General features: G+C 48.7%; 3 protein-coding genes across 9 annotated transcripts in view; 1 reads left to right on the forward strand and 2 right to left on the reverse strand.

Annotated features, from left to right (window-relative positions):
• kazald3 (Kazal-type serine peptidase inhibitor domain 3) overlaps nucleotides 1-65 on the reverse strand; it is a 4,493-nt gene extending 4,428 nt beyond the window's left edge. The window contains exon 1 of the mRNA XM_017467865.3: nucleotides 1-65. This exon is cut by the window's left edge and continues 761 nt beyond it. The gene's annotated coding sequence lies outside the window, so the exon portion shown is untranslated.
• A 4,439-nt stretch (nucleotides 66-4,504) lies between these two features.
• crybb2 (crystallin, beta B2) lies at nucleotides 4,505-8,200 on the forward strand. Of its 2 annotated transcripts, none has more exons than XM_017467866.3 (6): nucleotides 4,505-4,687; nucleotides 6,327-6,414; nucleotides 6,502-6,620; nucleotides 7,076-7,208; nucleotides 7,319-7,461; nucleotides 7,898-8,200. In XM_017467866.3, exons 2-6 carry the CDS (start codon nucleotides 6,352-6,354, stop codon nucleotides 8,064-8,066), a joined length of 627 nt encoding a protein of 208 aa, XP_017323355.2. In that variant the 5' UTR covers nucleotides 4,505-4,687; nucleotides 6,327-6,351; the 3' UTR covers nucleotides 8,067-8,200. The 2 variants fall into 2 exon arrangements, with proteins under 2 accessions (XP_017323355.2, XP_053536021.1); XM_053680046.1 differs by lacking the exon at nucleotides 4,505-4,687 and adding an exon at nucleotides 6,186-6,238.
• Nucleotides 8,201-10,170: 1,970 nt separating this feature from the next.
• Nucleotides 10,171-15,000, reverse strand: part of si:ch73-138n13.1 (calponin homology domain-containing protein DDB_G0272472) — a 48,289-nt gene continuing 43,459 nt past the window's right edge. For all 6 annotated transcript variants that reach the window (XM_053680041.1, XM_053680040.1, XM_053680036.1 and 3 more), the window contains exon 13: nucleotides 10,171-12,873. The gene's annotated coding sequence lies outside the window, so the exon portion shown is untranslated. The remainder of the gene's footprint in view (nucleotides 12,874-15,000) is intronic.

A 15,000-nucleotide genomic window follows, 5' to 3' on the forward strand; every position in this document is an offset into this window, starting at 1 on the left:
TTCACCACATGTTCCGTAAAGAACCTCCTTCTTGTCCCAAGCAAGAACTGTTTTCCATTGTACAGGGTTCTTGAGTTGAGCGGGACGATTACAGAAGTTCTTTATGTTTCGTTAAAGGTTCTTCAAGGTCTCGTCCCTTCTCAGCAGATTCGAGTGAACCCTGCTGTATGAGGGTTTTTTGTGGGGCTGTTAAAGAACCGCTCTTAAATATAAGAGTTTTGTTCAGCCTGATGCTATGATACAGAAGGAGAACCTTTTACGTTGTGTGAAGAACTTTATACTCTGAAGTTCTTCCATGTATTTACTGGTGCGTGCTTTAAAGCACCCGAAAACGGTTCTTCACAGCACTGCTACAAGGAACCTTGTTATCATAAGTTCTCTAATGATAATAATAATAATAATAATAATAATAATAATAACAACAGTTATGGTTTTAAGAAACCAAAGTAAGGTTCTTAAGAGTGACGCCAGGAGAACCTTATCACACATCCAGTCCCACAAAGAACCTTACACAGCAGGGTTCACTTTAAGCTGTTAGGAAGGGACGAGACCTTGAAGAACCGGTACACTGCTCTGAAGAACCTTTAACAAAACATAAAGAACTCCTGTAATCTCCAGAGAAGCGTCCAGCTCAACTCGAGAACCCTGTACAAGGGGAAACGGTTCTTGACAGGAAGAAACCATTGTTTTTAATTTAAGAGCGTTCTCCTGACATCCCCCTTAAGAACCTTACTTTGATTCGTTACAGCACTAATTAAGAGGTTGTTGTTTTTTTAGAGAACTCATGATAACATGGTTCCTTGCAGCACTGCTGTGAAGAACCGTTGTTTAGAGCAGTGAATAAATGGTTCTCTAAATAGAACTTCAGAGTAAAAGGTTCTTACAACGTAAAACTCGAGAGGGTTCTCCGATGGCATCAGGCTGAAAACCCTCTTTTTGGTTCTAATCGGAACCTTTATTTTACAGAGCGCAGCCAACCTGCCGGAGAACCTTCTGGGAACCGGAACCCTGAGCAGTGCGGCGGAGAAAATAAACATCTCGCAGTCAGACTCCCGCAGAACCGCTCGTGTCGCGCCTCACTTCTGTTTCTATCTCATGACACACAGTCAAACATCTGTAAAACGTTCATTAACATCTGTAACCACACTGCCTCATTAACATCTGTAACCGCACTGCCTCATTAACATCTGTAACCGCAGTCTTTCATTAACATCTGTAACCGCAGTCTTTCATTAACATCCGTAACCGCACTGCCTCATTAACATCTGTAACCGCAGTCTTTCATTAACATCTGTAACCGCACTGCCTCATTAACATCTGTAACCGCAGTCTTTCATTAACATCTGAAACCGCACTGCCTCATTAACATCTGTAACCGCACTGCCTCATTAACATCTGTAACCGCAGTCTTTCATTAACATCTGTAACTGCACTGCCTCATTAACATCTGTAACCGCACTGCCTCATTAACATCTGTAACCGCACTGCCTCATTAACATCTGTAACCGCACTGCCTCATTAACATCTGTAACCGCAGTCTTTCATTAACATCTGTAACCGCACTGCCTCATTAACATCTGTAACCGCAGTCTTTCATTAACATCTGTAACCGCACTGCCTCATTAACATCTGTAACCGCACTGCCTCATTAACATCTGTAACCGCACTGCCTCATTAACATCTGTAACCGCACTGCCTCATTAACATCTGTAACCGCACTGCCTCATTAACATCTGTAACCGCACTGCCTCATTAACATCTGTAACCGCAGTCTTTCATTAACATCCGTAACCGCACTGCCTCATTAACATCTGTAACCGCACTGCCTCATTAACATCTGTAACCGCAGTCTTTCATTAACATCTGTACCCGCAGTCTTTCATTAACATCCGTAACCGCACTGCCTCATTAACATCCGTAACCGTACTGCCTCATTAACATCTGTAACCGCAGTCTTTCATTAACATCTGTAACCGCACTGCCTCATTAACATCCGTAACCGCACTGCCTCATTAACATCTGTAACCGCACTGCCTCATTAACATCTGTAACCACACTGCCTCATTAACATCCGTAACCGTACTGCCTCATTAACATCCGTAACCGCACTGCCTCATTAACATCTGTAACGGCAGTCTTTCATTAACATCTGTACCCGCACTGCCTCATTAACATCTGTAACCACAGTGCCTCATTAACATCTGTAACCGCACTGCCTCATTAACATCTGTAACTGCACTGCCTCATTAACATCTGTAACTGCACTGCCTCATTAACATCTGTAACCGCACTGCCTCATTAACATCTGTAACGGCAGTCTTTCATTAACATCTGTACCCGCACTGCCTCATTAACATCTGTAACCGCAGTGCCTCATTAACATCTGTAACCGCACTGCCTCATTAACATCTGTACCCGCAGTCTTTCATTAACATCTGTAACCGCACTGCCTCATTAACATCTGAAACCGCACTGCCTCATTAACATCTGTACCCGCAGTCTTTCATTAACATCTGTAACCGCACTGCCTCATTAACATCTGAAACCGCACTGCCTCATTAACATCTGTAACCGCACTGCCTCATTAACATCTGTAACCGCAGTCTTTCATTAACATCTGTAACCGCACTGCCTCATTAACATCTGAAACCGCACTGCCTCATTAACATCTGTAACCGCAGTGCCTCATTAACATCTGTAACCGCACTGCCTCATTAACATCTGAAACCGCACTGCCTCATTAACATCTGTAACCGCAGTGCCTCATTAACATCTGTAACCGCACTGCCTCATTAACATCTGTAACGGCAGTCTTTCATTAACATCTGTAACCGCACTGCCTCATTAACATCTGTAATCGCACTGCCTCATTAACATCTGTAACCGCACTGCCTCATTAACATCTGTATCCGCACTGCCTCATTAACATCTGTAACCGCAGCAGTGCCTCATTAACATCTGTAACCGCACTGCCTCATTAACATCTGTAACCGCACTGCCTCATTAACATCTGTAACCGCACTGCCTCATTAACATCTGTAACCGCACTGCCTCATTAACATCTGTAACCGCACTGCCTCATTAACATCTGTAACCGCACTGCCTCATTAACATCCGTAACGGCAGTCTTTCATTAACATCTGTAACCGCACTGCCTCATTAACATCTGTAACCGCAGTCTTTCATTAACATCTGTAACCGCAGTCTTTCATTAACATCTGTAACCGCACTGCCTCATTAACATCTGTAACCGCACTGCCTCATTAACATCTGTACCCGCAGTCTGACAGCGTGGAATAAACCGCACGCAGCACACAGCTGGATTTGTATAAACCCATGGAGGAATGAAGGAAACCCTGTTAATAAGGGTTTGTTTAAATGGTAACGGTCCATTCGAACGCTGTGAGCTGTTTCTACAGGCCGAGTACAGCGTGATTACAGGGTCTAGATCCACTCTCCATACCGCGTCTCACACACCGCTCAGTGCTGAGTGCTCAGTGCTGAGCTCTGATTGGTCAGAAGGTGTTGATCAGTTTTCCGCAGCAGCGCAGCTCCAGATTCATGCGTTTGCGTTGTTTAAAGAAGAAAAATCCGTGTTTTCTGTCAGGAGAAACGTGTATGGAAGGAGTCTCCAGTGTCAGAGGTGAAGCTGTAGCTTTAGGTTTTCTCACATCTTCAGGACGGAGGAGTTTACGCTTCTCTTCAGTTTCTCACCAACACACACACTGCCATTTTTATTGTCTTACTAACTTACAGAGAGGGAATAAAGAGAGAGGGGGAATAAAGAGAGAGGGAATAGAGAGAGAGGGAATAGAGAGAGAGGGAATAGAGAGAGAGAGGATAGAGAGAGGGAATAGAGAGAGAGGGAATAGAGAGAGAGGGAATAGAGAGAGAGGGAATAGAGAGAGAGGGAATAGAGAGAGAGGGAATAAAGAGAGAGGGAATAGAGAGAGAGAGGATAGAGAGAGGGAATAGAGAGAGAGAGGGAATAGAGAGAGAGGGAATAGAGAGAGAGGGAATAGAGAGAGAGAGGATAGAGAGAGGGAATAGAGAGAGAGGGAATAGAGAGAGAGGGAATAGAGAGAGAGGGAATAGAGAGAGAGGGAATAAAGAGAGAGGGAATAGAGAGAGAGAGGATAGAGAGAGGGAATAGAGAGAGAGGGAATAGAGAGAGTTCTAAACAAGATGAATCGTGTTTTCAAAACCATGTTCTGGTGTCTCTCTCTCTCGCGCTCTCTCTCTCTCTCTCTCTCTCTCGCTCTCTCTCTCTCTCTCCCTCTCTCTCTCTCTCTCTCTGAATGTCCACACACACGTTAGCAGCCTCATTGTAAGTCTCACGCTCTTGGCACGGCTGCTGCTGAATCATGGGATAATGAACAAAGAGCGTCTGGGCCAAAATGACACCTAATGAAATAACTTTGCAGGGGCATTAAAAACAGCGGGTGGGGGCGGGTGGGGGCGGGGGGGTGTGGGTGGCGGGGGGTCAGTTTTGGAGGGGTGTTGATTTGAGAGAATGTTTTGGCACACTTTCCTTCGGCGCCCTACGGACGCACAGCCGCTCATTCGAGCCTGATTAGGAGTGTGTTCTGAACAGAGACGGGTTTTGGGACCGTGTCCAGCTCGGGGCGCTGCTGTATATATTCAGCCCTCGTGCCACAGGAGCGCGACAGGCTACACCCCGGAGCTGGTAAGAGACCACCACGCTTATTCTATACACTCTATCCGCAGCGCTCTGAGCTCTGGACTCTGATTGGTCAGGAGGTGCTGATTAGTTTTCTAGAACAGCAGCTGTGACATTAGCGCAGGTCGTTATGGTTTCTATAGTAACGGCCCGTCCGCAGGGGCGTGCGGTGTACGGCGGACGCGACGCTCATAATAAATGCGTTTTTGCAATGTTGATACGGTGAAGTGTTCTGTAAGTTTAACATTTACGGAAGGAGTCTCCAGTGTCAGAGGTAAAGCTGCAACTAATCTACAGGACGGAGATCACGCTGCTGTGTGGTTTCTCAGGAACACGACAAGCTGCGTCTCTGTCTTATTCACTTTAAGAGAGAGGGAATGAAGAGAGAGAATAGAGAGAGAGAGAATAGAGAGAATAGAGAGGGAATAGAGAGAGAGTAGAGAGAGAATATATAGAGAGAGGGAATAGAGAGAGGGAATGAAGAGAGAATAGAGAGAGGGAATAGAGAGAGAGAAAAGAGAGCAAGAATAGAGAGAGGGAATAAAGAGAGAGAATAGAGAGAGGAGAGAGAGAATAGAGAGAGAATAGAGAGAGAGAATAGAGAGAGGAGAGAGAGAATAGAGAGAAAATAGAGAGAGAATAGAGAGAGGAGAGAGAGAATAGAGAGAGAATAGAGAGAGGGAATTGAGAGAGAGTAGAGAGACAGTAGAGAGAGAATAGAGAGAGAGAGGAGAGAGAGGAGAGAGGGAGAGAATAGAGAGAGGAGAGAGAGAGGAGAGAGAGGAGAGAGAGAATAGAGAGAGAATAGAGAGAGAGAATAGAGAGAGGAGAGAGAGAATAGAGAGAAAATAGAGAGAGAATAGAGAGAGGAGAGAGAGAATAGAGAGAGAATAGAGAGAGGGAATTGAGAGAGAGTAGAGAGACAGTAGAGAGAGAATAGAGAGAGAGAGGAGAGAGAGGAGAGAGGGAGAGAATAGAGAGAGGAGAGAGAGAGGAGAGAGAGGAGAGAGAGAATAGAGAGAGGGAATTGAGAGAGCGAGAGGAGAGAGAGGAGAGAGGGAGGAGAGAGAGAGGAGAGAGAGAGGAGGGAGAGAGGAGAGAGAGAGGAGGGAGGAGAGGAGGGAGAGAGGAGAGAGAGAGGAGAGAGAGAGGAGGGAGGAGAGGAGGGAGAGAGGAGGGAGAGAGGAGAGAGAGAGGAGAGAGAGAGGAGAGAGAGAGAATAGAGAGAGGAGAGAGAGAGAATAGAGAGAGGAGAGAGAGAGAGGAGGGAGAGAGGAGGGAGAGAATAGAGAGAGGAGAGAGAGGAGAGAGGGAGGAGAGAGAGAGGAGAGAGAGAGGGAATTGAGAGAGAGAGAGTAGAGAGACAGAGAGAGAATAGAGAGAGGAGAGAGAGAGAGGAGAGAGAGAGGAGGGAGAGAGGAGGGAGAGAGGAGGGAGGGAATAGAGAGAGGAGAGAGAGAGGAGAGAGAGAGAGGAGAGAGAGAGGAGGGAGGGAATAGAGAGAGAGAGGAGAGAGAGAGTGATGATGAAGGACTGGTTGTTTATTGCTGCTATAACGTAAGTAACTCGCTTCACGCTCATTAAATGAAACCATGAACAGATTTGATTCTTTAGCATTTATTCGTGAAGTGAAACTTCGTTACAGCTCGTCACACCTCTCCTGGTTCACCATGGCAACCGATCACCAGAACCCTACATCCAAACAACAGAATCCTGCATCCAGCACTTTCAAGGTGTGCGCACGTCGCTTTACACGTCTGCAGCGTATCGTTACCGCTCACACATCGCTAACGGAAACCCGACTCGCTCTCGTCTTTCAGCTGAACATCTACGAGCAGGAGAACTTCCAGGGTCGCTGCCATGAGCTGACGGGGCCGTGTACCAACCTGCAAGAGGCGGGCGTGGAGAAAGTGGGCTCCATACTGGTGCTCTGTGGACCGTGAGTGTGTGTGTGTGTGTGTGTGTGTGGACCGTGAGTGTGTGTGTGTGTGTGTGTGTGTGTGGACCGTGAGTGTGTCTGTGTGGACCGTGAGTGTGTGTGTGTGAACCGTGAGTGTGTGTGTGGACCGTGAGTGTGTGTGGACCGTGAGTGTGTGTGTGCACCGTGAGTGTGTGTGTGGACCGTGAGTGTGTGTGGACCGTGAGTGTGTGTGTGGACCATGAGTGAGTGTGTGTGTGCACTGTTAGTGTGTGTTTGCGGACTGTGAGTGTGTGTGTGTGTGCACCGTGAGTGTGTGTGTTTGCGGACTGTGAGTGTGTGTGTTTTGGGGATTAAAAAAACTTGGACTCGAGTAAGAAGGTGACGAAAAAATGTAAACAATACTGAAAGGGTTGAAATGTGTACGTGTGTGTGTGTGTGTGTGTGTGTGTGTGTGTGTGTGTGTGTGTGTGCAGGTGGGTGGGGTACGAGCAGCCCGGCTGTAAGGGCGAACAGTACGTGCTGGAGAAGGGCGAGTATCCTCGCTGGGACGCCTGGACCAACAGCCGGCGCAGCGACTGCATCTTCTCCTTCCGTCCCGTCAAAGTGGTAAATAACGTCTCCGTAAACGTTCCGCTTCCCACATTTCTCTCAGCTTTCATCACGTCCCCGTTCTTCACACCACTTTTCTCCGTTCTGCTGATTCCGGCGCGGTTCAGGACAGCCAGGAGCACAAGATCATGCTGTACGAGAACCCCAACTTCGCAGGCAAGAAGATCGAGATCGTAGACGACGACGTGCCGAGTTTCCACGCTCACGGCTACCAGGAGAAGGTTTCCTCGGTCCGAGTGCAGAGCGGCACGTGAGTACCCGACGACTCCACCTGCTTACCGCCGCACGCGACGCGCGAGCACGGACGGGCCTTTTATGGTCCTGTTGCATTCTGGATTGTGATTGGTCAGACGGTGTCGATCAGTTGTCTGTGACTGCAGCAGGAGATCATGTTTTTTATGGAAGGAGTCTCCAGTGTCACACGGTGACTTTACAGTGCTTTAAAAACACGCAGCGTTATTCGATGTGTTCTTGCCGTCATCTCCACTGAAACAGGAAGACAGGGCGGGACATACTCAGTAGCTCCTCCTGTTTTGTTTAAACAGCCAATAGAACTGAGCTTACCTCACAGTTAGTATCACAGGGAACTTCCTGTTGGAGATGGTGTAAGGTAGATGGTATACCTGCTGTGGTATAAGAGGAATAGAACACTGACACTGCTCCTCTTGCTCTCCTCTCCCTCACAGCTGGGTGGCGTATCAGTACCCGGGGTACAGAGGGTACCAGTACCTGTTTGAGAAGGGCGAGTATAAGGAGAACACCGAATTCGGGGCCCAGGTTCCTCAGATCCAGTCTGTGAGACGGATCCGTGACATGCAGTGGCACCAGAAAGGATCTTTCCACACCTCCAACTGAGCTTCATCTCATCTCCCCTCTCCTCCTCTTCCTCCTCGTGATGATGAAGATTCCTTTGATGACAGAACGTGTCAGAGGTTCCGTGTGCTGCCGCTTAAATACCAATGAATAAAGGCGTTTTGCTTTACGAGTTACACCGTCCCGTTCTGAGCTTTCATTCAGCAAGAATGTCTATTTATTTATTCATTCATTCATTCATTCCTTTCTTTAGTTCTTAATTTGATCCTGTTGTCATGGTAACACGTCTCGGTGATTTCTTCTTCAGAATAACTGATTTCGCAAAAACGGGAAGAAAGTAAAAACCCCCCTCCGGGTCGTAAACACAAACCAGTTGCACATGTCGCTCTGCACGTTTCTGGCAGGACGTCACGAACCACACGTTAACCCTGGACTTACCGAATCCACACGTGACCTACAACTTCTCCAACGCACAAACACTATAATAATAACATTACATCTAATTAAACACGTCCGTCACGTGACCTGCGCTAACGTGTCCGGGACGCGGAGAAATGACAGGAAACGGCTGCATCTCGGGGTCCAGTGTGTGTGTGTGTGTGTGTGTGTGTGTGTGTGTGTGTGTGGAGATATCTTCATGTATCTTCACCTGGAACGGTTTCATGATCAGCTTCAACGTGAGAGTGCGCGTGTTGACTCGAGTTTAACTTGTGGAAGTGAATTCGTGTGAAATCCAGGATTTTCCCTTCGGGAATAAAGATACAGAAGAGTGTAAAAGGTGCGCGACTCGGCCTTCAAACGAATCTGTTCGCAGTTAAAAAGTGTTTAGTGTCTATAATGACTACCAGGACGGAGCCCAAATGACCCACAGCAAACAAAGTAACTCAGATCTCTGCTTTAGGAGAGTAACACATGTACCTATATTCCTGTCAGTCCCAGTGAAGGAGGCGTGGCCTCTGTGTATCAGTCCCAGTGTAGGAGGCGTGGCCTCTGCGTATCAGTCCCAGTGAAGGAGGCGTGACCTCTGTGTATCAGTCCCAGTGAAGGAGGCGTGACCTCTGTGTATCAGTCCCAGTGAAGGAGGCGTGGCCTCTGTGTATCAGTCCCAGTGAAGGAGGCATGGCCTCTGAGTCCCAGTGAAGGAGGCGTGGCCTCTATGTATCAGTCCCAGTGAAGGAGGCGTGGCCTCTGTGTATCAGTCCCAGTGAAGGAGGCATGGCCTCTGAGTCCCAGTGAAGGAGGCGTGGCCTCTATGTATCAGTCCCAGTGAAGGAGGCGTGACCTGTGTATCAGTCCCAGTGAAGGAGGCATGGCCTCTGTGTATCAGTCCCAGTGAAGGAGGCGTGGCCTCTGTGTATCAGTCACAGTGAAGGAGGCGTGACCTGTGTATCAGTCCCAGTGAAGGAGGCGTGGCCTCTATGTATCAGTCCCAGTGAAGGAGCGTGACCTGTGTATCAGTCCCGTGAAGGAGGCGTGGCCTCTGTGTATCAGTCCCAGTGAAGGAGGCGTGACCTGTATCAGTCCCAGTGAAGGAGGCATGGCCTCTGTGTATCAGTCCCAGTGAAGGAGGCGTGGCCTCTGTGTATCAGTCACAGTGAAGGAGGCGTGACCTTATTGTATTGTGTGTATCACTATTAGAGAAGGAGGCGTGGTCTCTATGTATCATGTCAAGTGATGGAGGTGTGGCCTCTATGTATTATGCACTTCACTCTTAGCGAAGGAGGTGTGGCCTCTATACTATGTATGTCACACTTAGAGAAGGCGGCATGGCCTGTGTATCAGTCCCCGTGAAGGAGGCGTGGCCTCAGTGTATTATGTATGTCACTCTTATGGAAGAAGTGGTGGTCTCTGTGAATCGGTCCCAGTGAAGGAGGCGTGGCTTCTGTAAATCTGTCAGTTTTAGTGAAGGAGGCGTGGCCGGTGTTCTTTAGTCCCAGGGAAGGAGTGGATTAAAACAGAACCAGCAGTTTTAAACGCCTCGGGTATAAATGGGACCAGTGACCGTCTCTTACAGGATGACACACTAGTGTTTATATCATAATAATAATAATAATAATAATAATAATAATAATAATAATAATAACCCAACATTTCAGAACTGGAACAAGATAATCAATCCTCCCATTAAAAGTGGCAGCCGAGAAAATAGATTTATTGTAAATTTTATTATGAATGTACAGTCGTAACCACCGGTCTTACAACACAGTGCAATAAACATCTTTACGGTGAAATCTAAAAATACAAAGAGAGGAATTTCCCACGAACGGACAAAAACACGAGGACGAGAAACCTCGCTTCCACGCCACGTTCCCCTCGCGTTCTCTCCACGCCGCACCGCGCTTCATAAAGCGGCCGGACGTCACGCAGTCCCGCTGTTCGTCGGCCCAGCGGGAGTGCGTCACGGATTATCCGATCGTGGGAACATGGAGAGCGCTCAGGTGAGGGTTTACTCCCTCTAAACAAAACAAATCATCTGAACAGTTAAAGTTTTCCCTTTCGCACATCTGTACAAACCCAACGAGGAAAAAAAACTAAACAACCAAACGACAGAGGTCGCAGTGACGGAGACGAAACACCGGCGTTCACCGGGTACGGCTCGTCCCAACAGCACGGGGGCGACAGAGAGGTCCGTTCTGATTGTGCAACGTCACGAGAGTTCGGTTCTGGCCCGTCCTTAAAGCAAGCAGCTGGTTTTGGATACGAGAGCGATTAAAAATAAACGATTGTACATGCGGTTAAAAAAAAAAACGCAGCCAGGATGTTCTTTACTAAAGTCGATCTCAATTAAAAACATTTTATACACTCGCTGCGTTCCTCTATACAACTCCATCTTTACATCTCCGGGGCGGGGTTTACTGGTGAGACAGATTCGATTTCTGGTGTGTGTGTGTGTGTGTGTGTGTGTGTGTGTGTGTGTGTGTGTGTGTGTGTGTGAGAGAGAGAGAGAGCAGCTACGTATATATGGATATTTCCTTACACAGAAGATGAAGTGTTCCTACACCAGGCTCGCTAAGCTAAAGAAAGAAAGACGCCGAACGCTCTCGGCTGAAACCGCTATAATCCGATTTCTTTCCCGTAATGGAATGATTGTCTAAATGGCTCTGTATAAAAACAAAACAAACCTGCTGGACTTTAAACGTCCAGAATCTCAGCGAAGGTGGACAGATCAGTATCCCAGGACAGGCTAGGAGGTTTGTTCAGTCTCCCAGCGGACGAGCAAGCTCCGTAAGCTAGCGGTGACGTTTAAAAGTAGCGAGCATCGGCTAGTCGCTCTGAATCCCACCACCTGCCGCGCTACACACTTGTGGAACCACATTCGTGCTTGTGGAAACGTGCGAAAAGCGTGACGCCGAACAGTCACACAGCTCTCCTGGCTTACTACCTGGACATCGAGGAAACCCCGCGATATTCGGAGCTTAAAAACAGTTACCGCAAATTTCCCGCAGACTCGTGCGTCGTGCGACGTCATCACAAAGCAGAACGAACACGAGTACAGCCGAAACGTCTCGTTCACCGAACAAACATCGCTGTGAAGAGGCGTGCCGGACAAGTTCGTGCGACTGTGATTTCGACGAATCGGAAAATTTAGAAAAAAAAAAGTCGGAAATTTAGAAAAAAAAAAGTCGCAACAATCCCCAAAAAATAAAAAACCTGTGAAATCCTGTACGGATGTGACGTGCTGATTTATTTATTTTTAAACGTAAACACGTTAGAAACTTGTGATAATCACCAGCCGAGTTTACGTCGCCAGCTAGCTAGCTCACTATACTTCGCTACATCACGTTACTTCGTCTAGAAGGTTTCCAAGCGACCAAAGATGGAACGGGACTCGGGAGCTCGACTCGTCCGGTGGGAATGCTAATAAACGGATGATCCGTCCACCCCTAAGTGAAGCAGAGGCACGATTACGATATTAATTACGACGTTCTATTAAACAAAACAAAACAAATTCTATTAGCGCTGCAGTTAATTGTATCACACAGAGATGGCGCTGTTGCTGAGGTGATCTTTATCACAGGAGAACGTCCGCGGTACGGATCGTGACGTATCGTTTAACTGATTACGGGCCGTGAAACATGACGACACGACCTGCCATGTAGCTCATGTAATAAATCTGTTTTAATAAGAAAAAAGGGTTTTTTTAAAAATCTCTGTCTCTCTCGTTCCTGCGTTTCTTCGGGATGCCTTCTTCAGACCTTTCACAATACGAGTCTACATCTGAACGTCCTTTAAACTCCTAAATACTTGTCTTCTATACTGTCCGGGAGTTAGTGCAGCAGTCGTTTAGTCGCGGGTTAATATAAACAAGAGAAAGGACGCAACACCTAAACCCGCCGAGCAGAGAGAACAACTACGGAAGAAAAGAGAACAATAAACAGACAAAAATAAACCCAAGGAGGAATAAAAAAGGAACGATGGAGTAAACGACCGTCGTCCGGCCGCACGAGCGTTCCCAGGTCGCAGTCGTACGCACGCGTGGTCCCGTGAACCGTGTTCTTCCTGATGACATCACAAACCAGGAAGTGTTGGTTTAGTTTAGATAAAGTGGCTCTATGCAAAAGGAATCCTCTCACAGGAAAAGAACGAACACACACACACACACACACACACACACACACACACACACACACACAGATCTCGTCTTGTCAGTCGTAGATCTCCTAGAAAGGCACCATGCACGTGTGACGCCTTGGCCAATGGGAGGAGCACAGAGAAAGCGAACCACCGGGCGAACGCGAGGTGGACGATGATGTCATCAGCAGCAGCAGAGTTCCCATCGACGCCGGGGTCAAAGGTTAAGGCTTGTGTCATTGCAGTTGAGCTACAGATACTCCAGGTATAAGGCATTCTGAAACGCAAACACAAGGGAAGTTAGTTTTCGGAAACTGCTTTGGTCTCGCGCTGGAGCTACGAGGCTAACGATGCTAATAAATAAGGGAAGCGTATTAAGTGAAACGTGCGCGTCGGCGTCGCTTCACTCGGCTCCGTGGAGCTGACCCGTTTCGCTCGGGTCTCTGTGACGTGATCTGTAAACACGGACGGAGTTCAGAGTCACGCTGAAGACGTCGTTTGGGGTTAGGTGTGTGTTGGGGGTTAGGTGTGTGTTGGGGGTTAGGTGTGTGTTGGGGGTTAGGTGTGTGTTGGGGTTAGGTGTGTGTTGGGGTTAGGTGTGTGTTGGGGTTAGGTGTGTGTTGGGGGTTAGGTGTGGGTTGGGGTCGGGTTGGGGTCAGGTGTGTGGTTGGGGTCAGGTGTGTGTGTTGGGGTTAGGTGTGTGTTGGGGTTAGGTGTGTGTTGGGGTTAGGTGTGGGGTTGGGGTTAGGTGTGTGTGTTGGGGTTAGGTGTGTGTGTTGGGGTTAGGTGTGTGTTGGGGTCAGGTGTGTGGTTGGGGTCAGGTGTGTGTTTGGGGTCAGGTGTGTGTGTTGGGGTCAGGTGTGTGTGTTGGGGTCAGGTGTGTGTGTTGGGGTCAGGTGTGTGTGTTGGGGTCAGGTGTGTGTTGGGGGTCAGGTGTGTGTTGGGGTCAGGTGTGTGTTGGGGTCAGGTGTGTGTTGGGGTCAGGTGTGTGTTTGGGGTCAGGTGTGTGTGTTGGGGTCAGGTGTGTGTGTTGGGGTCAGGTGTGTGTGTTGGGGTCAGGTGTGTGTGTTGGGGTCAGGTGTGTGTGTTGGGGTCAGGTGTGTGTGTTGGGGTCAGGTGTGTGTTGGGGTCAGGTGTGTGTTGGGGTCAGGTGTGTGTTGGGGTCAGGTGTGGGGTTGGGGTTAGGTGTGTGGTTGGCTTTAGGTGTGTGGTTGGGGTTAGGTGTGTGTTGGGGTCAGGTGTGTGTTGGGGTCAGGTGTGTGTTGGGGTCAGGTGTGTGGTTGGGGTCAGGTGTGTGGTTGGCTTTAGGTGTGTGGTTGGGGTTAGGTGTGTGGTTGGGGTTAGGTGTGTGGTTGGGGTTAGGTGTGTGGTTGGGTTAGGTGTGTGGTTGGCTTTAGGTGTGTGGTTGGGGTTAGGTGTGGGGTTGGGGTTAGGTGTGTGGTTGGGGTTAGGTGTGTGGTTGGGGTTAGGTGTGGGGTTGGGGTTAGGTGTGTGGTTGGGGTTAGGTGTGGGGTTGGCTTTAGGTGTGTGTTTGGGGTTAGGTGTGTGGTTGGCTTTAGGTGTGTGGTTGGGGTTAGGTGTGTGGTTGGGGTTAGGTGTGGGGTTGGGGTTAGGTGTGGGGTTGGGGTTAGGTGTGTGGTTGGGGTTAGGTGTGGGGTTGGGGTTAGGTGTGGGGTTGGGGTTAGGGTTAGGTGTGGGGTTGGGGTTAGGTGTGTGGTTGGGGTTAGGTGTGTGTTTGGGGTTAGGTGTGTGTTTGGGGTTAGGTGTGTGGTTGGGGTTAGGTGTGTGGTTGGGGTTAGGTGTGTGGTTGGGGTTAGGTGTGGGGTTGGGGTTAGGTGTGTGGTTGGCTTTAGGTGTGTGGTTGGGGTTAGGTGTGTGGTTGGGGTTAGGTGTGTGGTTGGGGTTAGGTGTGTGTTTGGGGTTAGGTGTGTGTTGGGGTTAGGTGTGTGTTGGGGTTAGGTGTGTGTTTGGGGTTAGGTGTATGTTGGGGGTTAGGTGTGGGGTTGGGGTTAGGTGTGTGTTTGGGGTTAGGTGTATGTTGGGGGTTAGGTGTGGGGTTGGGGTTAGGTGTGTGTTTGGGGTCAGGTGTGTGTTGGGGTCAGGTGTGGGGTTGGGGTTAGGTGTATGTTGGGGGTTAGGTGTGTGGTTGGGGTTAGGTGTGGGTTGGGGTTAGGTGTGTGTTGGGGTTAGGTGTGTGTTGGGGTTAGGTGTGTGTTTGGGGTTAGGTGTATGTTGGGGGTTAGGTGTGTGGTTGGGGTTAGGTGTGTGTTGGGGGTTAGGTGTGTGTTGGGGGTTAGGTGTGTGTTGGGGTTAGGTGTGTGTTGGGGTTAGGTGTGTGGTTGGGGTTAGGTGTGGGGTTGGGGTTAGGTGTATGTTGGGGGTTAGGTGTGGGGTTGGGGTTAGG

This window comes from Ictalurus punctatus, chromosome 5 (genome assembly GCF_001660625.3).
Source record: "Ictalurus punctatus breed USDA103 chromosome 5, Coco_2.0, whole genome shotgun sequence".
NCBI lineage: Eukaryota > Metazoa > Chordata > Actinopteri > Siluriformes > Ictaluridae > Ictalurus > Ictalurus punctatus.

Coding starts and splice junctions, on each gene's coding strand:
- crybb2 (XM_053680046.1), top strand. CDS start 6,204: ATGATGAAGGACTGGTTGTTTATTGCTGCTATAAC. Junction 6,415..6,501: donor CTGCATCCAGCACTTTCAAG/GTGTGCGCACGT, acceptor CTCGTCTTTCAG/CTGAACATCTACGAGCAGGA. Junction 7,209..7,318: donor CCTTCCGTCCCGTCAAAGTG/GTAAATAACGTC, acceptor GGCGCGGTTCAG/GACAGCCAGGAGCACAAGAT.